The sequence below is a fragment of the Bos mutus genome, chromosome 16, assembly GCF_027580195.1.
Source record: "Bos mutus isolate GX-2022 chromosome 16, NWIPB_WYAK_1.1, whole genome shotgun sequence".
NCBI lineage: Eukaryota > Metazoa > Chordata > Mammalia > Artiodactyla > Bovidae > Bos > Bos mutus.
This window is the reverse complement of record NC_091632.1, coordinates 45,006,295-45,029,023: the sequence shown is the minus strand read 5'-3', so window position 1 is coordinate 45,029,023 and position 22,729 is coordinate 45,006,295. Positions and strand designations below refer to the sequence as shown.

At 46.3% G+C, this 22,729-nt stretch overlaps 1 protein-coding gene across 1 annotated transcript; it reads right to left on the bottom strand.

Moving 5' to 3' along the window:
* Positions 1 to 357: 357 nt before the first annotated feature.
* Positions 358 to 19,297, bottom strand: AADACL4 (arylacetamide deacetylase like 4). The gene is given in 5 exon segments (XM_005889204.2): positions 358 to 770; positions 773 to 1,134; positions 7,998 to 8,061; positions 12,884 to 13,100; positions 19,130 to 19,297. Coding segments are annotated over 5 exon segments (1,224 nt in total).
* Positions 19,298 to 22,729: the final 3,432 nt, after the last annotated feature.

The following is a 22,729-nucleotide window of genomic DNA, read 5'->3' as shown; positions in this document are numbered from 1 at the left end:
CTCCAAAGGAGATGTTAGCCCCAAGCAATACTTCAGCTTTATGGGTATATACCCATCACGGACAGTTGTCAACATTCATTCAGCAGAGGTCTTGTGTGTCAGAGTGTTGAGAAACTTTAAAGGCATTTTTTTTTTCTCCATTGAGTATTTATTTCACTTGAATGAGAAGGTTAGAGAATGTTGCTAGATCCAGAATTGAACACTGTTGGCACTGAAAGGAAACAATTTGGATTTTCTCAAATACTAAGCATGACTGTTCTTAGCTTCCTTCTCACCCTTCCCTTGCAGAGTAAGCACTGACTGAGAATCTCTTGTAGCAGAATCCATAATGGCTATGCCCTACTCAGAGCCGCAACCTTACATTATGCTCTTTATATAACTGACTATAGCATTCATAATTTTCAGGGAGCATGGGAAAGAGAACGACTTCTTATCAAACAACATCAGTGATCCATGAAAGCCATCCTCCACATGGTACCACTTCACAGGGACCCCCTGATCCTCCAAACGCTTCTTATAGAGCAAGGCGTCATCACGGAGCATATCATTCTCACAGCTCACCAGGAAGGCCTCCGGAAGCTGGCCTATGATCTCATCATCCCTTACAAGGGGTGAATTTTCCACATCTAACAAGTGTTTGTTTTCTAGATAGGCAGCCCCATTAAAAGGGGCAGGAAACACAGGTTGGCAGCCTGTCTTCTTGAACCTGTTGGGTAGGTTGTCAGTGCTGAGCCACTTTCGGTACTTCTTCCAGACTTTGGGGGGAATAAAACCCCGGTCACGATGGCATCCCACCAGGAGGAGTCGATAAGCAGGTATCTAAACATGCAAGTTATCATGAACTTCTGGGTGAGGAATGGAATGTGTGAGTTCTGGTGAAAGGATGGCAGTTGAAAATTGATGATTTGGAGGAGAGGATAAATCAGGACCTGGGCCCGGATTTGAGGAAGATCCAACCTGCCCACCAAGATCTGGGAGATCAAGGCCGCTACTCCTGCCCCAACACTGTCTCCACAGAGCACAACCCGGGAGGAATCCACCCCATATGTTCCCAGGGTCTTCAGGAAGTGAATGGAGGCATTCAGGCAATCATTGGAAATGGTATGGTAATGGTGATCAGGAAGCTTGCAGTACCTGAGTAAGCAGGGGACAGAAGCACACCTGTGTGAACAGGGGTCGCTGGGAAGCCATGTTACTTTCCACTCCCTCTTGCAATGGTGTTTCTAATTACACCTTCAGAATGGCCCTCTGAGGTAAGGGTGCTTACCCCTACTTTTTGCATATGAGGATGTGAAGAACCTTTCCTTAACTTGTGGGCAGGGATCCTTGATTCCAAAACTATGCTCTGTCTACTTTCCATAGATGGAAACGCTCCATACAAGAATGTGCAGCTTGTGCTATGCAGCACAGGGAGCCCTGCCTGGCACTCTATGATGACCTAGAGGAGTGGGATGGGGGGTAGGGGGGTCAGGGGAGGAGGCTCCAGAGGGAGGGGATATATATAATTATGACTGATTCAGGTTGTTGTATGGCAGAAACCAACACAATACTATAAAGCAATTTTCCTCCATTTAAAAAAATAAGAGATTTGAACAACAAGGAAAAAACGTGCAACTTAGAAAGCTGTTCACATCATAAGTAAAACGACCAGCAGTGTCGAGAAAGGCCGATGAAGCTGCTGCCACTCATGAAAGAAAAGGATAGGAGAAACCAAAATGAAAGTCAAGGGCAAGTTTCTTTCAGGTAGAATTTTTTTTTAAAGAAGAATGTAATGGACCAAGGTTTGTTCCCACCAATGACTCAGAGTTGCCTTCTTTTATGGGGCTGCAGGAAGGGAAGAAGGGGTTTGGGAACTGTTCTGACACTGAAGGTATAGCGAAGGTAGGCAGTCAGAAAACAGACACAACTGGGGCTGTGGCAGACCCAGTGCCAGAGACTGATGGTCAGCGTCCTGGATGTCTGTCTAAGCCCCCAAATGTGTCTCCTCACAGGAATTCAAGGGCACAGAGAAGGAGCTTTAATATGGACTTCTAGATGTTCCAATGGTGTGATCACTGACCTACAGCCAGACATCCTGGAATGTGAAGTCAAGTGGGCCTTAGAAAGCATCACTATGAACAAAGCTAGTGGAGGTGATGGAATTCCAGTGGAGTTATTCCAAATCCTGAAAGATGATGCTGTGAAAGTGCTGCACTCAATATGCCAGCAAATTTGGAAAACTCAGCAGTGGCCACAGGACTGGAAAAGGTCAGTTTTTATTCCAATCCCAAAGAAAAGCAATGCCAAAGAATGCTCAAACTACTGAACAATTGAACTCATCTCACACACTAGTAAAGTAATGCTCAAAATTCTCCAAGCCAGGCTTCAGCAATATGTGAACTGTGAACTTCCTGATGTTCAAGCTGGTTTTAGAAAAGGCAGAGGAATCAGAGATCAAATTGCCAACATCCGCTGGATCATGGAAAAAGCAAGAGAGTTCCAGAAAAACATCTACTTCTGCTTTATTGACTATGCCAAAGCCTTTGACTGTGTGGATCACAATAAACTGTGGGAAATTCTGAAAGAGATGGGAATACCAGACCACCTGACCTGCCTCTTGAGAAATCTGTATGCAGGTCAGGAAGCAACAGTTAGAACTGGACATGGAACAACAGACTGGTTCCAAATAGGAAAAGGAGTTCGTCAAGGCTGTATATTGTCACCCTGTTTATTTAACTTATATGCAGAGTACATCATGAGAAACACTGAACTGGAAGAAACACAAGCTGGAATCAAGATTGCTGGGAGAAACATCAATAACCTCAGATATGCAGATGACACCATCCTTATGGCAGAAAGTGAAGAGGAACTAAAAAGCCCCTTGGTGAAAGTGAAAGTGGAGAGTGAAAAAGTTGGCTTAAAGCTCAACATTCAGAAAACGAAGATCATGGCATCTGGTCCCATCACTTCATGGGAAATAGATGGGGAAACAGTGGAAACAGTGGCAGACTTTATTTTTGGGGGCTCCAGAATCACTGCAGATGGTGACTGCAGCCATGAAATTAAACGACGCTTACTCCTTGGAAGGAAAGTTATGACCAACTTAGATAGCATATTCAAAAGCAGAGACATTACTTTGCCAACAAAGGTTCGTTTAGTCAAGGCTATGGTTTTTCCTGTGGTCATGTATGGATGTGAGAGTTGGACTGTGAAGAAGGCTGAGCGCCAAAGAATTGATGCTTTTGAACTGTGGTGTTGGAGAAGACTCTTGAGAGTCCCTTGGACTTCAAGGAGATCCAACCAGTCCATTCTGAAGGAGATCAGCCCTGGGATTTCTTTGGAAGGAATGATGCTAAAGCTGAAACTCCAATACTTTGGCCACCTCATGTGAAGAGTTGATTCATTAGAAAAGACTCCGATGCTGGGAGGGATTGAGGGCAAGAGGAGAAGGGGACGACAGAGGATGAGATGGCTGGATGGCATGACTGACTCAATGGACGTGAGTCTCGGTGAACTCCGGGAGTTGGTGATGGACAGGGAGGCCTGGCGTGCTGCGATTCATGGGGTTGCAAAGAGTCGGACACAACTGAGCGACTGATCTGATCTGATCTGATCTGATCTAGATGTTCCATATAAATTGAAACATTGTTTAGCCATAAGAAAGAAGGAAATCCTGCCATTTGCAACAACTTGGATGAAACCAGGATGTTATACTGGGTGAAATAAGTCAGAAGAGAAAGACGAACACTGTATGACATCACTTATACATAGGATCTAAAGGAGCCAAAACTCAGAGAGACAGAGAGTTGAGTGGTGGTTACCAGGGGCTCTGGGCTGGTGAGGGAAATGAGGAGGTGGTGGTCAAATGATACAAACTTCCAGTTATAAGATCAACAAGTCCTGGGGATCTACAGTACAGGATAGTGACTATAGTTAACAATAATATTTTATATACTTGAAAGTTGCTAAGAGAGTAGATCTTAAAGGTTCTCACCATGAAAAGAAATGCCAATTCTGTGATATGATGGTAGCAGTCATACTGCAGTATGTAAGTATATCAAAACCAACATGTTGAACACCTTAAATTGACATCATGCATATATCATTATAGTTCAATAAGGCTGGGAGAGCAGGTGAACTTCTAAAAATAGTAAAGTGAAAGTGAAGTTGCTCAGTCATGTCCGACTCTTCGCAACCCCATGGACTGTAGCCTACAAGGCTCCTTCATCCATGGAATTTTCCAGGCAAGAGTACTGGAGTGGGGTGCCATTTCCTTCTCCAGGGGATCTTCCTTACCCAGAGATTGAACCCCGGCCTAACACAAGCTAACTAACACATGAATCAAGACTGGAATAACGGAAAGGAATACATTTAAAAAATAGAAACAGCTTGGCTAAACCAGTTAACAGCTTAGCTAAACTAGGATTAGAGAACTTATTTAAAATATGGTTGTTATCTTAAATTTTTATTTGAGGCTGTTGCTAGTTGTCTTTTCAGTTCTTGCAACCGATCACTTAAAAGCATTAAAAAAAAAAAAAACCTCATTCTACTTGTAAGATTAAATTGAGAATTCCATAAGGAAAAATGACACCTTAGGCTAGTGACTTTCAAACTTATTTAGAACAAAAAAAATTATTTTTTTATTAAAATGATACCTGGAGCTCCACCAAATAAAAAAGGTAGATGCAGTTGTTCTTGTTTTGCCCAAAGATAAGACACCTGAATCCCCCACTACTTCTTTTTCTTTGACCTCCGGACCCACCTCTGAGACAGTGAGGGAAGCCCTAGTGCTCCACGGAACCCAGTTTGAAAACCACTACCTTCTATTTGACCTTGGATTTTATTTCCTATAAAAGGTTTCCTAAAGCATCATTTTTAAGAACACAATTTGGGGACTTCCCTCGTGGTCCAGTGGTTAAGATTCCATACTCCCAGTTCAGGGGGCCTAGGTTCCATCCCTGGTCAGGGAAATAGACCCCACATGCCACAACTAGGACCTGGAGCAGCCAAATAGATAAATATATTTAAAAAAAATAAAGAGTAGGGTGGGTTGATTGCTTATAACTTTGCCACATTTCTGCAATAAGCAATATAGTGATGAATAATTCAGTGTTATCAGTATGGGTTCCCACTTAAACGCAGGTAAGGCACATGCGCCTCTGTGGAGTCCTCACGGTGAGATGGGCCCAGCACCTGTAAGCAGCAAGCACAAGCTTCAGCTTGCACTTTGCCACGCCTAGAAGCGAATGCTGCTGCTTAGTCATTTCAGTCGTGTCTAACTCTATGTGACCCCATGGAGTGCAGCCCGCCAGGCTCCTCTGTCCATGGGATTCTCTAGGCAAGAGTACTGAGGTGGATTGCAATGCTATCCTCCAGGGGATCTTCCCGACCCAGGGATCAAACAGGTCTCCTGCATTGCAGGCAGATCCTTTACCACTGAGCCACGAGGGAAGCCCCAGAAGTGAATGTGACTCATCAAATGTCAAACATACAAACCTGACGTCATGAAATAGCATGCGCTTTCTATTGCAGAACCCCAGGCCTGCTAGAGTAGGAAACAGAAATGCCTACACCTCCTTGGACTCTGTCTTGCCCGCCCACCTTCAGGGATGAAGGCTCTGCAGAGCCAGATGGCTAAAAGACAACTCTTTCAAACACATACTCTCCAGGATCTTACTTAAGACACTCCATTATGTCTTGACAAAAAATCAGGGAGCACCCAGACCATGATCATGTCCCCTTAGGGTTCTCGGGGCATTTCCCCCCAGGCACCATCCACCTGCAGCCCCTGGCAACCTGAAGAACCTTACCTGCCTTTCTTCCTCCCCCAGCCTAGCTTATCAAAACCTGTATGCCAAGCCTTTTCAGCTGTCTAGAATAACAGTACAATATGCAGTACAACAGTGTGCTCCGTCATGTCCGATTCTGCAACCCATGGACTGTAGCCCACCAGGCTCCTCGGTCCGTGGGATTTTCCAGGCAAGAATTTTGGAGTGGGTTGCCATTTCCTCCTCCAGGGGATCTTCCCAATCTAGAGATTATATCAATAACCTCAGATATGCAGATGACACCACCCTTATGGCAGAAAGTGAAGAAGAACTAAAGAGCCCCTTGATGAAAGTGAAAGAGGAGAGTGAAAAAGTTGACTTAAAACTCAACATTCAGAAAACTAAGATCGTGGCATCCGGTCCCATCACTTCATGGAAAATAGACGGGGAAACAATGGAAATAGTGACAGACTTTATTTTCTTGGGCTCCAAAATCACTGCAGATGGTGATTGCAGCCATGAAATTAAAAGACGCTTGCTCCTTGGAAGAAAAGTTATGGCCAACCTAGACAGCATATTCAAAAGCAGAGACATTACTTTGCCAACAAAGATCTGTCTAGTTGAAGCTATGGTTTTTCAAGTAGACATGTGTGGATGTGAGAGTTGGACGATAAAGAAAGCTGAGTGCCGAAGAATTGATGCTTTTGAACTGTGGTATTGGAGAAGACTCTTGAGAGTCCCTTGGACAGCAAGGGGATCCAACCAGTCCATCCTAAAGGAAATCAGTCCTGAATACTCACTGGAAGGACTGATGCTGAAGCTCAAACTCCAATACTTTGTCCACCTGATGTGAAGAACTGACTCATTTGAAAAGACCCTGTTGCTGGGAAAGACTGAAGGTGGGAGGAGAAGGGGGCAACAGAGGATGAGATGGTTGGATGGCATCACCAACCCTATGGACATGAGTTTGAGTAAACTCCGAGAGTTGGTGACGGCCAGAGAGGCCTAGTGTGCACAAAGGGTCCGACACAACTGAGCGACTCAACTGAACTGAACTGCATTGGCAGGCAGATTCTTTAGTATTAGTGCCACCTGGGAAGCCCAAGAATAACATCCTCAGCAATTTCCTACAAGGTATTAGCGGAGGTGCTTATTAACACCTTTATGTGTTCAAGGCATGTTTTTATTATCACTAAGCCCTCAGAGATGTAGAGTCTGGTGGACACTCTAACTGTGGAATGTCGGACATGAGGCTCATCTGGCCGGGAGGTACGATGATGAGGACCGGAAAGATGCTATCTTCCTCCATCTCATCAAGGAAACCAGGGATACTGAGGAAGTTGCTTTGTTTGAGGGGGCTTGTTTTAGAGGTTGAATCTAGAGGGGGCATTTTTAGCTTCTCTCACTTGTGTTCTCTAAACAGTTTCCCTGTGACTTGTGATCTGTTGGATTAAGAACCAGAATTCTGGTGAGTGGTCCCCACAGCCCCTTCCATTCACTCAAAAGCCCTCTCCTATTTTCAAAGAACTCCAGGTGCCCAGAGTTATGGCTTCCTTGAGATGCTTCCAACATTAGTCCCTTCATGGTCGGGAGTTAATTAGCTAGCTAGTTAGTTCATAAGTTCGTTAGTTATTCATTTTAACAATGTGAAAAGCATCATTGCCCCAGAGAACAGCTAGGATATTAACCAGAACCTTCAGAATCTTCAGCCAACCCTCTAATACCCCCAGCACCATCCCATCTCACTGCCTGCCCCATTTGAGGGAATGGTTACCCTGAATCACGTAACCATCATTCTTTTTCTTCCCTTTTTACATAATTTCATTGTGCCTATGCATATTCCTTAAAAGTGTTGCTCTGATTTTAATTGTTTTTCATTCTGTAGACAGAGTATCTCGCTTTACGTAATTTTTTGAAAATTTTCTCACTAAATTTTATACTTCCAAGATTCATCCACATTATGGGTGTGCCTTCTGGTTCACTTATTTGAACAGCTCCACCATATCCCATAATGCCTCAGTGAGTGTAACGTGACGCTGACAGCACCACCGTTGATTCATGTACTCCCTGCTGATGGGCTTTTGGGCTGTTTCTGGTTTAGGCTGTTTTGAATGCTACCGTGCCTGTCTCCATGGACGCATGTGCAAGAATGTCTCTCCAGGATTAGGACCTCTGTTCTGCAAATCATCTGGGGCCTCACCCTACCTTCTGCCACCAGGTAACACCCATTAACTTTCTCCAGCAACTCACCCAACTGCCAGCAGCACAGAGTCGGTCTCCCGGGCTAGAGAACCACACAGGCTGTGGTATATGTCTGCAAGACAAAACCAACACAGCAGCAGCTGCCTGTGAGTAGCCTGTCCCAGGATTGGTGCCCACGGGGCCCAGCACTGCCCCCCAGCTCACAGGAAGAGCTACCAGCAATGCTGGCACTAGGTGTGACAGCTCCCCTCTCTTCCTGTTCTTGCTTCCCTTGAAGTGACTCTGGCCACTTCTGCCTGGACAACAGAAAAAGTTTAAAATCAGACACCTGAATCCACCCAAGTCTCCTGAATGTCGGGGAGCAGATATGCCTTGGGGCTCACCAGCCACAATGTTTTCTTTGACGGGAGGGGAAACCTTGGAGTTAGAAGGCTTGGTGCTTTGAAACAGACAAAGCCAAGATGAGGGAAGGCGGGCATGTCTGCCCTGGAATGTGAATAATAATTATATATATATACATATATATATACCTATATATATATATATATATATATATATATATATATGTGGGCTTCCCAGGTGGCTCAGTGGTAAGGAATCCACCTGTCAATGCAGGAGATGAGGTTCGATCCCTGGGTCGGGAAGATCCCTGGAGGAGGGCATGGCAACCCACACCAGTATTCTTGCCTGGAGAATCCCATGGACAGAGGAGCCTGGCGAGCTACAGTCCACGGGGTCACAAAGAGGCGGACACGGCTGAAGCGACTGAGCACACACACACTTGTTTTTCTTTCACTGCTCGGCCCCATTGTTTGGGTAAGCTCCATGAGGACCTTTCTTGTTCTCCACAATGTCCCCTGGGCCTCAAAGAGGGTCTGACACATAGTAGGTCCTTAAAAAATATTTGCTGAGTGAGTCCTGCTGTTACTTTTGGCAGTAATGTCATTCCTCTGCAGAGGAAGAGGAACAGTCACAGACAAAAAATGGAGTGCTCCCAGAGGCCTCTGAAAGGGAAGAGTGATCTTGGACAAGGGGGCCAGTGCAAAGGAGATGTGTGCATGTGTGCTCGCCACAGACTACAGCCCACCAGGCTTCTCTGTCCAGGGAATTCTCCTGGCAAGAACACTGGTGTTGGTTGCCAGGTTACCATTTCCTTCAGGGGATCTTCCTGACCCAGGGAATGAACCGTCATCTCCAGTGTCTCCTGTATTGCAGGCAGATTCTTTACCACTGAGCCACCAGTGAAGTCCCACAAAGCAGATACTCAGCATCCAGGCAGCAAGTTCAGATATTATATTCTACCACCAGGTGGCGGTACAGCCTAATGTCAGGGAACATGTAATGGGACAGCTAATCTCTTCACATGGGCAAATTTTCCCCTGTGTGGCCATCTCTCCATCCTCCCGTTTGACGGTTGGTTTATATCCCTTTACCCAGTTATTCACCCATCCATCCATCTATGTATTCATGTGTTCATTGTTTTTGTTCAGGTCCTAAATTGTGTTTGACATTTTGGGACCCCCAAGGACTGTCGCACACCAGGCCCTCTGTCCTCCACTATCTCCCAGAGTTTGCTCAAATTCATGTCCATTGAGTTGGTGATGCTATAAACCATCTCATCCTCTGCCACTCCCTTCTTTTGCTTTTAATCTCCCAGCATCAGGGTCTTTTCCAGTGAGTCAGTTCGCATCAGCTGGTCAAAGTATTGGAGCTTCAGCTTCAGCATCAGTCTTTCCAGTGAATATTCAAGGTTGATTTCCTCTAGGATTAACTGATTTGATCTCCTTGCAGGCCAAAGGATTCTCAAGACTCTTCTCCAGCACCTGGAGAATTTGAAAGCATCAATTCTTCAGAACTCAGCCTTCTTTATGGTCCACCTCTCACATCCAGTACATGACGACTGGAAAAGCCATAGCTTTGACTATATGGACCCCTGTCAGAAAAGTGATGTCACTACTTTTTAATACACTGTCTAGGTTTGTCATAACTTTCCTTCCAAGGAGCAAACATCTTTTAATTTCATGGCTGCAGTCACCATCTTCAGTGATTTTGGAGCCCAGGAAAATAAAACCTGTCACTGCTTCCAATTTTTCCCCTTCTTTTTGCCATGAAATGATGGGACCAGATGCCATGATCTTAGTTTTTTGAACATTGAGTTTTAAGCCAGCTTTTTCATTCTTTTCTTTCACTACCATCAAGAAATCCTTTAGTTCCTCTTCACTTTCTGCCATTAGAGTGGTATCATCTGCATATCCGAGATTGTTGATATTTCTACCAGCAATCTTGATTCCAGCTTGTGATTCATCCAGCCTGACATTTTCCAAGATATACTCTGCATATAAGTAAAATAAGCAGGGTGACAATATATAGCCTTGACATACTCCTTTCCTAATTTTGAACCAGTCCATTGTTCCATGTCCAATTCTAACTGTTTCTTCTTGACCCACATATAGGTTTCTCAAGAGACAGGTAAGGTGGTCTGGTATTCCCATCTCTTTAAGAATTTTCCACAGTTTGTTGTGATCCACACAGTCAAAGGCTTTAGCATAGTCAAAGAAGCAGAAGTAGATGTTTTTCTGGAATTCTCTTGCTTTTTATATGATCCAAGGGATGTTGGCAGTTTGATCTCTAGTTACTCTGCCTTTTTTAAACACAGCTTGTACATCTGGAAGTTCTTGGTTCACATACTATTGAAGACTAGCTTGGAGGATTTTGAGCATTATCTTGCTAGCATGTGAAATGAGCACAATTGTCCAGTAGTTTGAACATTCTTTGGCATTGCCCTTCTTTGGGATTGGAATGAAAACTGACATTTTCCAGTCCTGTGGCCACTGCTGAATTATCCAAATTTGTGTGCAACACTTTAGCAGCAGCATCTTTTAGAATTTTAAATAACTCAGCTAGAATTCCCCATCACTTCCTCTGGTTTTGTTTGTAGTAATACTTTGTAAGGCCCACTTGACTTCATACTCCAGGATGTCTGGCTCCAGGTGAGTGACCATACCACCATGGTTATCCAGGTCATTAAGACCTTTTCTATATAATTCTGTGTATTCTTACCACTTCTTAATCTCTTCTGCTTCTGTTAGGTCCTTATCATTTCTGTCCTTTATTGTGCCCATCCTTGCGTGAAATGTTCCCTTGCTATATCCAATTTTCTTGAAGAGATCTTATGCTTATACATTCATTCAAAAAATAAAACCATGGGTCTGGCCCTGGAGTCCTGCAACAAGCAAAACAGAAGTCTTTCTTGCACTCTCAGACTTTCCATTCTCAGTTGGGGGATGCAGACAGTAAATAAGGAAACACCTGGAGGAAGGAGATACATTCAGATTGTGACAACTGCCATGAAGAAAATGTTAAAGGATGATGTCAAGGATGGATGGACCCTGGGCATAGTGCAGGGCACTAGAGTGGGTAGGGAGAGTTCTTTAGAGAAGATGTCCAGGAGGCCACTCTGGGGAGGGACTTTTGAGATCGAACTGGAAGAATAAAGAAGGGGTCACCAGTCCTGCAAAGTGAGGGAGTGCAGGGAGACAACTCTGGAGGTCGGGAAACAGCAAGAGAGAGAGATTCCGAGAGAAGGAGCCTGGACTGTCTGCTGCACAAGCAGCGTGGTTGCCACAGAGTGATCGCTCCAAGCCGCTGGGAGGCCCAGGTGAGCAGGCAGGAGAGGTCTGAAGGGCCAGCACCAGCTACTGGGGGAGTTCAGGTTTCATCTAAAGACTCTGGAGGGGTCTTGCCTGGTGGGCCAGTGGTTAAGAATCTGCCTTCCAATGCAGGGATGTGGCTTCGTTCCCGGGTCTGGGAACCAACATCCCACATGCCACAGGGCAACTAACCCCATGTGCCACAACTACTGAAGCCCAAGTGCCCTAGAGTCTGTGCTCTGCAACAAGAGAAGCCGCCTCAGAAAGAAGCCTGCACACTGCAGCACAGTGGCCCACGCTTGCTGCAACTAGAGAAAGCCCGCACATAGCCATGAAGACCTAGCGCAGACAAAAATGACAAATAAACTTATCTTTTGAAAAAAGACCCTAGGGCTTCCCTGGTGGCTTAGTGGTAAAGAATTCACCTGCCAGTGCAGGAGATATGGGTTCGATCCCTGGTCCGGGAAGATCCTGCATGTCGTTGAGCAACTAATTCTGTGTGCCATAGTCATTGAGCCTGCTCTCTAGAGCCAGTGAGCCAGAAGAAGAAGGCACTGCAGTAAGAAGCCAATGCACCACAGCTAGAGAGTAGCCCCCACTCACCAAAACTAGAGAAAAGCCCGAGCAGCAAAGAAGACTCAGCACAGCCAAAAATAAATAAAAGTATTAAAAACAAAACAAAACAGCTGGAAAGCCACAGGAAGGGTTTCAGTGCAAGACAGACAAGTTCCAACTTATGCTTTTATGAACTCCTTCTGGCTACTGGGTGAGGATGAGACCATGAAGGGCCAGGAGTGATGGGGGAGAGCAGTTGCTGAGATGTGGGAGTAAAGGGATGTGGCAAGAGAAAGATCACAGTGATCTTGCAGAGCCTGCAAGAAACGTGTGCATTTGAGAAATATTGTGGGGGAAGAACAGATAGGACTAGCAATAGCTGTGAGTGGTGAGCAGGGGGAGGGGAGCAGAGTCAATACTGCAGGGCCATAAATGCCATCTCCACCCCCCTCACCTCCCCAGCCACTTCACCACCCTCTCCTTGACCTAGACTATCACAGTATAAAAAAGAACATTTCCACACCATCTGCTGACTTGAGCCCAAAGCCCATAGTCTGGACTCCCAATAAAAATCTCCAACTGCTGATTTTTTTTTCTGGAGAAGGAAATGGCAATCCATTTCTGATTTCTTGGAGAAACTCCAACAAGGTTCCCATAGGAGGGGTAGGGGGCAAAGCTGTGTGTGTGGATGAGGCTCTTCCTTGGTGAAGCCACAGCAGAGGATCTTACCCAGGCTCCCCGCTAAGGCGGCTCCTCCATGGAAGAAGATGATGCCTCGCTGGGGGCTGGGGGAGGGTGTCTTGGGCTGGAACAGCCTGACTGGTATGGTCCCAAAACGCAGGTTGGTTACCACGAGCGCAGGATCCTCCTTGATTCTCACACTCTTCTGCAAAAACTGGAGAAATCTGAGCAGGGAGCAAACCCCTATCTTCTTAAATATATTCCCCTGTTAGAGGTAGGAGAAAGAGAGGGAGAGATTAGGGAGGTTAGGGTCTATCTGAATGGTAGATGACTCCTGCTCCTTGTAACTGCTAGGATGTTCTTGCAGTTTCTCGTGTGCCTCAAAGCATGGCCCCAGGGCTCATCAGCAAGCGACAGGCTCTGCAGAGCGTGTCCAGATAAAGGGTCGGGTTTGCAGAATTTCCTCCCAAAAGCTCTTGGTTGAACAGTGGTAAGAATTTGCCAAAGAGCTAGCCCACGTTTGGGCTGAGTGGTTGGGCACTGAGCTCATCAAAGCCAATGTCCAAGGCAAGATGACTGGCAACCTTGCTCTCTTTGGCCCCCAGCTTGAGATGGCAGAGACAGGTTAACACCTGGGTTAACACCATCATTGCCCCCGTGGATTAGGACAGATGCTTAAGCCACATTTGTGTTCAACAGAAAAAAGTAATGGGACCAATTAGGGATGTCTGCGGAGAAGGCGATGGCAGCCCACTCCAGTGCTCTTGCCTGGGAAATCCCATGGACGGAACAGCCTGGTAGGCTGTGGTCCATGGGGTCACGAAGAGTCGGACACGGCTGAGCAAATTCCCTTTCACTTTTCACTTTCATGCATTGGAGAAGGAAATGGCAACCCACTCCAGTGTTCTTGCCTGGAGACTCCCAGGGACGAGGGAGCCTGGTGGGCTGCCATCTATGGGGTCACACAGAGTCGGACACGACTGAAGTGACTTAGCAGCAGCAGCAGCAGCAGCCATGGGTTCAGGAAAGAAAGTGAAAGTCATTCAGTTGTTTCCGACTCTCTGCAACCCCATGGACTATACACTCCATTGAATTCTCCAGGCCAGAATACTGGAGTGGGTAGCCTTTCCCTTCTCCAGGGGATCTTCCCAACCTAGGGATCAAACCCAGGTCTCCCACATTGCAGACAGATTCTTTACCAGCTGAACCACAAGGAAAGCCCAAGAATACTGAAGTGGGTAGCCTATTCCTTCTCCAGCAGATCTTCTCAACCCAGGAATCAAACTGGGGTCCCCTGCATTGCAGGTGGATTCTTTACCAACTGACCTATCAGAGAAGTCCATGGGCTCAGGAGGAGGGATCAATGGTACCAGGGCCATCTATCTGCCAAATGTGAAAAGAAGTCCATTGTTTTTAAACTTATGGTCACTCTGGTTATAAGCAAACAAATAGTGAAATATTTCATGAGATGTAGTTACATGGTATTGTATCACATGTAATAAATGCATTTCAACCATGTCAGATCATCTCTTCTATGGACCTCACATGGAATATGTATGTGTCTATGTCAGAAAGAAAATAGCACGGGATGATAACACTGAACACAGTAAGAACAGCTGACACTTACCTGTCACCTGCGACATGCCAATCCTGGCTTTAGGTTATTACCTGGCTCAAACTGTTCAGCAACCCTTCTAAGTCAAGCACAATTATCAGTTCCATTTTGCAGATGGGGCAAGTGAGGCATACCAAGGTCAAGTGCCTTGCCCATCAATGAGTAAGATACAGAATTTATGTTCTCAATCACTAAACTAGAAACAGCTTGGGTTCTGGAATCAAGCAGATTCGAATTCAAGACTTAGCTCTGCTGCTGCTGCTGCTAAGTCGCTTCAGTCATGTCCAACTCTGTGCACCCCATAGATGGCAGCCCACCAGGCTCCCCCATCCCTGGGATTTTCCAGGCAAGAACACTGGAGTGGGTTGCCATTTCCTTCTCCAATGCATGAAAGTGAAAAGTGAAAGTGAAGTTGCTCAGTCATGTCTGACTCTTAGCGACCCCATGGACCGCAGCCTACCAGGCTCCTCCATTTATGGGATTTTCCAGGCAAGAGTACTGGAGTGGGGTGCCATTGCTTTCTCTGAGACTTAGCTCTACCTACCGCTATCTCACTGAAAGACCTCAAGCGTTCCCTTCTCTGAGCTTCAGTGTTCCTCGTTTGTAAAATAAAAGAATTGGGTCTACAGTCCCCGAGGATGAAGCTTGGGAATCAGATGTGACCACCCATGGGGAGTGTGTCACTGGTGGGTTCTGGCAAGTGTGAGCTCACAGCCATTGGTGTGACCTTGCCCAAGGTCTGTGGGATGCCCCAGTGCATTCCCTCCATGGAGACAACCCCACCCCTATGCCAGCTGCCCCACTGCCAAGGCTAAGGTTTCTCAAAAGGGAACTCCCAACAAAACCACTACTTTTCTGCTTAAGTTGGAGGAGAGCAAGGTTCCCAGGGCCATGAGGATGACCTCCTTTCCCACCACTTGGCCCACATCCGAGGAGCCCATCCCAGCATCTTGAAGTGGAAATGGTTCAGGGATCTTGAACAATGCAAAGTGGTGATAAACATCTCTTAGCACCACATTCTGAAAGGTCACTAGATACGACCAGGAAGTCAGATTTGTTTTTGTTTTTGTTTAATATTTATTTGGCTGTGCTGGGTCTTCATTGCTGTGCATGAACTTTCTCTAGCTGCAGAGAGCAGTGGCTATTTTCTAGTTGCGGTGAGGGCTTCTCATTGTGGTGGCTTCTCCTGTGGTGGGGCACGGGCTCAGTAGTTGTGGCACATGGGCTTCGATGCTCTGTGGCATGTGGGATCTTCCCGGACCAGGGACAAAACCAGGTCCCCTGCATTGCAAGGTGGACACTTAACCCACTGGACCACCAGGGAAGTCTGGTTTGGTTTGTTTTTCCCAGAAATGAGTTCACATTTGCCAGAGCTAGTCATTTAGGACAGAGGCAATTTAGGAAGATTGATTACTGTCTATTATTATTTATAATATTATAAATATATAATATTTATAATAGGCTTTATATTTATATAAGTATATAATACATATAATATAAACATAAGTACACAAATATTATATATCTATATTATATTGTTTGCATAAATGTTATATGTATATATAAATACTATAAGTATAATATATTATTTCTGTAACATTGTCTGGAAAAACACAAACAAACTTTTTGGCCCATCTAATATTATTTATAAGAATGTATCAGAACTTCCCTGGTAGTGTGGTGGATAGAAATCCACCTGCCAATGCAGGAGACACGGGATCAATCCCTGGTCCAGGAAGATTCCACATGCCTCGGGGCAGCTAAGCCTGCACACTGCAACCATGAAGCCCGAGAGCCCTGCAGAGCCCATGCTCCACAGCAAGAAAAGGCACCACAATGAGAAGCCCGAGCATCTCATTGTGAGATGTAGTTCCCACTCCCTGAAGCTAGAGAAAGCCCACACACAGCAGCGAAAACCCAGTGCAGCCACAAATAAATAAGTAAATAAATGGAATGTGTTAGTAGTATTGCAAATGGGACCATCAGTAGTTTAGGAACGCCTGAGGTCTAGAACTTCAGATGAATATTAAGATTCTTTTACAAAATATTCTAGCAGAGCTTAACTTTTAAAATGAACCCTATAGCATTTTCTATATTAATCCTCATATCTTATAGGAAGGCCGAAGTCATTTGTGTGTGTGTGTGTGTTAGTCGCTCAGTTGTGTCCAACTCTTTGTAACCGCATAGACCGTAGCCCACTGGTTTCCTCTGACCATGGAATTCTCCAGGCAAGAATATCGGAGCAGTTTGCCATTCTCTTCTCCAGGGATCTTCCTGACCCAGGGATCGAACCCAGGTCTCCCGCACTGCAGGCAGGTTCTTTACTGCCTGAGCCTCCAGGGAAGCCCGAAGTCACTCATGGTAGCGGTTTAGTCACTGGGTTGGGTCCGACTCTTTGCAACCCCATGGACTGTAGCCCACCAGGCTCCTCCAACCATGGAAAATTCATCCATGGATTTTCCAGGCAAGAATACTGGAGTGGGCTGCCATTTCCTTCTCCATTCATATTATGAAGTCATCATTATAGCCTTCAAATCGATAATGATTTTAGCAATTGCTGTGTCTTTGCCTTCAAAGATTTTATATATATATATATATATATATATATATAATAATAATCTATTTTTATGGAGTCCTTTCTAAGCACCCAGCACTATACCCTGCACCTTAAATGCATTTCTCACTCACTCCCCACCTCACCCCTATAAAAAGCATCTCCAGCTATCCTCACCATTTTAGAGGAGAAAATAGAGTCTCAAAGACATTAGTCCACAAAACTAGCAAGTGGAGATTCAGTGCTCAGACCCAAAGTTGTCTGACTACAAAACTATGCACCTGATTTCTGGGCTGTAGAGTCTTTTAGGTTTTTGCCTCCTTCTCCTTAAAATTTGTTTGCCTTCTGTATCTATCTGTCTTCTGGAACAAAATGAACCACTTGGATATCACCATGCTTATCCCTGTCACCTGTGGTGAGCAGTCTGTTCTAGGAGGGCTCAGGGCTGGGGGGACCAGGACGGAACTTCACAAGCTGGATTCAGCCTCCACAGCCAAGCTCAGACCCATCTCAGAACCTCCCAGGAGCAGATGTCATCAGGAGATGTTTGGCTTGTGGACTACGCCTGAGGAGAATCACCAAAGGCTGGAAAGATCGCAGGTTTTCTGGGCCACTTGGACATCGTTTTCAGTCCAAGGGCCTCAGACTAGCCTGGAATTTCATGCAGATTGCAGCTGCTGGCTTGAGACAACCTGACCTCCAGCAAAGTGCATGGCCAAGATTAATACGAGAGATGTGCATACCACTTCCTCAGCCTGTCTCCTTGGGGCAGTAGCATTCACCTAATTATAAACTAGACTTGTTCATTTCTCTGAAAGTCATCTGTATCCTTGGTGAAACAGCCCAACAGCCCAAGAAACACATTTGACTTATTTACCAAATGCGCTCAGTGCTCAGTCACGTCTGACTTCTTACAACCCCATGGACTAGAGCCCACTAGGATCCTCTGTCCAGGGAATTTCCCAGGCAAGAATACCAGAGTGGGTTGCCATTTCCTACTCCAGAGGATCTTCCCAACCCAGGGATCAAACCCACGTCTCCTGGTTGGCAGGCATATTCTTTACCATTGGGCCACTTGGGAAGCCCATTATTTGCCAAATATCACCAAACCCTTGTCACCTGGTACCTTAATCTTCTTACCAACCTGATGGAAGAAACACAATTATTCCCGCTTCAGAGATAATGAAACTAAGGCACAGAGGGGTGAAGTTAATTGCCCAAAATCACACAGCCAGGGAGTAGCTCTCACTTCCTTCAACAGTTGTTCTCCCCGCAGGTCATCAGTGTGAACTGGTTGATCTCCACCCATGGTTGGGACATTGTAATTAAATCAAGTTTCCTGCCTCTTACTAGATGCCAAATTATTCCCAAATCTGCTGCTCTAGGCATGTGCCATTTCATCCCAAATCTCAAACCCCTGCTCAGAGTGAGCCCAGCTGGGGTGGCCACTCTTAAATGTTGGGTGAATTCCCTGGATTGATCAGCACATGGTAAGTAAGCATGTGCTAGGTGCCAGGCCCTGGGATAGATAAGGTGGACCCTGCCTTCCAGGTGCTTGCAATCTTTGCTGGGGGTGGGGGACACCTGTGTGCTATGAAGTGGAAGATGCTGTAGGTGAAGCAGGTTCGTTCTGTCGGGCTCCGAGCCATTTCAGGGGAGGGGCTGGGTCTGGGATAGTTTGGGAAGCCTCAGAAATGAGCCCGTTGATTGGCATTCAGTAAATGCTGTTGAAGGAAGGAAAAAGAGGTGGGGGGGGGGGTGGTGAGAGGAAGGATGGGAAGGGAAGAGGGAGAGAAACAGAATAGCAGACACAAAAGAGAGGGCTGTCTCCCATCTGTCCTTCAGTGTCCTTGAAGGCTTGGTTCCAGGACCCCCACGATACCAACATCTTTAGATGCTCAATCTCTTGTAGTCGACCCCCCTCCTCCACGGATGCAGGACTTGCAGACAGGGAGAGCCCACTGTGTAGCAAAGTCTGTCTTTCTTGGGAGGGTCTGAAGACAGAGAGAGAAAGCAAATGAAAGAAGAACAGGCCCTCCTGTCCCCCCAAGGGACCTAGAGAGAGGAACAGAGAGAGAGAGAGAAAGCTCACTCCAACTCGTGAGGGTACTGAGTGCCAACTCACCAAAGTGACCACGTAGACGAATATGCAGTGCAGAAATCGGAACTTGGCAGGATGTCGTAAAGCAGAGGGGACATCAGTGGTGAGGAAGTGCTCAAAGACAGCCCAGACAAAGACCCCCAGGAAAAAGGTGCCTAGCGCAGCTGGAAGCACCAGCCACAGGACAACCATGTTCCCAAGGTTGTGAGGAGCTTGGGTCTGGCGCTCAGCAGGACCTGAGCCAGTCACACGGGCTCTGTCCTTCCTCCCACTCTTGGATTAACTTTGACTTGTGACTTGAGACACTCACGGCATGACCAATGGGAGCAAGAGTGACCCACCTCCTCAGGGAATACAGGGACCAGGAAAACTAATTCCGCTTGTCGGGGCAGCGGGGAGTCTCAGGAGAGGGGCTTCCCAAATGCTCAGTAAAGATCAGGCTCAAACAGCACCTGCATCTGGGCCCCAAGGGAGGGGTTGCCTACAGGCTGCATAGGAGTCTGTGGCCTGAACTTTTCACTGTCAAACAGGACACATGTGGCCAATCTTCCTCATGGGCATCTGGTCAGGGTGGGCAAAATGCATCGTACACCAGGTGGTTGCCCTGACCCCACTTGGATGTTCCAGTTTACCTTAGGAGAAGCAGCACAGCCCAAAGTTAAAAAGACCCACTCAGAGGCCAGCCCTCCTGGGTTGAATCCTGACTTTTCCACTTACTGGTTCTGTCTTAGGTCACTTAAGTCTGTTCTCTGCATGTCCATTTCCTTTCCTGCTCATGCATGCATGCTAAGTCACTTCAGTCATGCCTGATTCTGTGTGACCCTATAGACTGTAGCCCTCCAGGCTCCTCCGTCCACGGGGATTCTCCGGGCAAGAATACTGGAGTGGGTTGCCATGCCGTCCTCCAGAGGAACTTCCTGACCCAGATATTGAACCCTGGTCTCCTGCATTACAGGCAGATGTTTTACCATCTGAGCTATCAGGGAAACCCTTCTTCTCCTGTAAGGAGGGGTAATTAGAGAACCTAACTGAGGAACTGTGAGTAGTGCTGCAGTGAACATGGGTGTGTAAACATCCTCTCATTTGTCAAGTCAATTTTGCTGAGCTATAATGAATAAATATATGCATACATAGGCATACAAAAATGTGCTTCATTCATAAGGATCAGTTCGAGGAATTCTCACAAGACTTAACACACCCAGGTAACCAGCACCCAAACGGGGATAAAGAGCCTCTTCTCCCCATCACCATGCCCCCTCCCCCAGTTACTACACCCAATAGAGGTAACTACGATCCTTCTTTAACAGCCAAGACTCATTTGTCTGGTTTCTGAATTTTGTATACATGGAATCATGAGTGTTCCTTTATATGCAGCTTCTTTCTTTGAACACCATGTTGTATGTAATCTTTGTGTTGTATGTATCAGTTCATTCATTCTCATTCTGGTATAGCATTCCATTGTATGAATATACCACAATTGTTTACCTTTTCTGCTGCTAAATGACATTTGGATTTTTGCCAGTTGTCGGTGCATTGCCTCTTAACTCCAAACTCACAATTTTCGCCTGCTCTTTGAAAATGGGATGGAACCTTTCAACATCTTTCCTTTGTCCACTGGCAGCAAAGCACTGTCAAGAAAGAGTACTGTGAGACATCTCAGATGAGAAGGACTCTGCTTCCTAGTTCTAGGTACTCACACTGCAGTATCCTGCAGACTGCCTGGCAGGTTCAATCCCTGGGTTGGGAAGATTCCCCTGGAGAAGGAAATGGCAACCCACTTCAGTATACTTGCTTGAAGAATCCTATGTACAGAGGAGCCCAGGGTCCTGCAGTCCAACAGGTCACAAAGAGTCAGACAGGACTGAAGCGAATTAGCACGTAGGTACGTTAACCATAACAGGATATAGGAGTCATACGAGATTGACGGGCAAGAAATAAAGAAAGCTCAAAACAGTTGCAGATATAAGGATCAGCTCTTACCCAAGGGCTGAGATAGCACACCCAATGAAAAACCCACCTCTCACCGCTTTGGCTTGAGGTCCAGAAATTGCTAGCAAGAGGGCCTTGTTGAATTGGCTAATAGTTGCTCTGCTGCTATACCAGCAGGACTGGCTGGCGTCTACCCCAACCCTCACCCAAAAATCTTGCTGGAAATCTATCCTCCTGGGTGCCAGGGAAAGGCCTTTGTTCACAGGGAGGTGTCTGGCAGAAGGCACTCTGCAATGAAACCACCCAAGGGCCTGAAAGGCAAAGCTACTGCAGGAGAAGCCATCTGAACAGCAGGAGTTGGAGCTGATAAAGCCACACATGTAGCAGGATCTGAGCTCTGGGGAAGCCAAGCACTCCTCAGGAGCTGGGCCTAGAGGAGTGTCCAAGGCACAGTAATGACCAATAATGGCTCACGTGAGTGACTGCTGCTGCTTAGGCAAGTATAGCTTCAGTTTCTGTCTAGCCTCTCTGCCTCTTAATAAGGTTTATTAAGAATCGCCCAGCTTCCTGAGAGCCAGCACCCAATTCAGGGTAAAACCCCTACTTCCTAAAACCTTGACTTTTCCTTCTTCTTCTTTCTAGTCCTCCTGCATGTGTTGGATCATGTTGTCCAGACTTAGCTCTGCCTCAGCCTCCAGTGATTTCTGCCACATGAAACCCAGTCACTATCAGCATCTTTTGAGTTCAGAAACTTCATGGAGCACAGCAGATGAGAAGGAGGGTCCTGCCGCTCCCACCCCATCTGTGGCCTCCCACAGTCTGTGGCCCCTTCCATTCCCCTATATGCACCCTCCCCATGCCCAGCCTCCAACCCTCACTCTGACCTGAATGACCAGGTGGACCTGACCTCTCAGTCCCACCCTGAAACCCTGGGACCTAAACTGACTCCATCTGATGGCATGTTTTTGTTTTTCTGACTGTACTACAATAACCACAGGATTATAACTTATCATCATGAAAGAATTTTATGGGGCTTCCCGGGTGGCTCAGTGGTAAAGATTCTACCTGTCAGTGCAGAAGACACGGGTTCGATCTCTGGTCCAGGAGAATTCCACATGCTATAGAGCAACTAAGCCCATGTGCCCCAACTACTGGGTCTGTGCTCTAGAGCCCAGGAGCTGCCGACTACTGAGCCGTGTGCTGCAGTTACTGAAGCCCTCTCACCCTAGAGCACGTGCTTCACACCTAGAGAGTAGCCGCCACAAAGAGAAGCCCATGCACCGCAACTAGAGAAAGTCCACACAGCAACAAAGGCCCAGCACGGCCAAAAACAAATAAGTAAATAATTTTTAAAAAAAGAGAAGAATTTTATGATTTTCTTATACTCAGTGGGACTCTCCAGCTCTGCATTACAATCAGGCTTCCAACACCTGCCCATTTCTCTTGGGTTTTACTATCAGCTGCAGTGGGTTGGAGAGGAAGAGTAAACATCTAAAATATACAGGTCCTGTGACTGATGCTCCTACATTATTGCAAGTTGGTGGGTGAGGAAAGAGACAAAAGCAGTATTATTGTCATTATAGGGTTAAGTTCTACTGAGCATGTATTCATGTGACGAGAACTGAAGCACAAGTGGACATGGGTTCTCCCAGCAAATCCTCACAACGGCCCACAGTTCTGCTGTCAGAGAGCAGA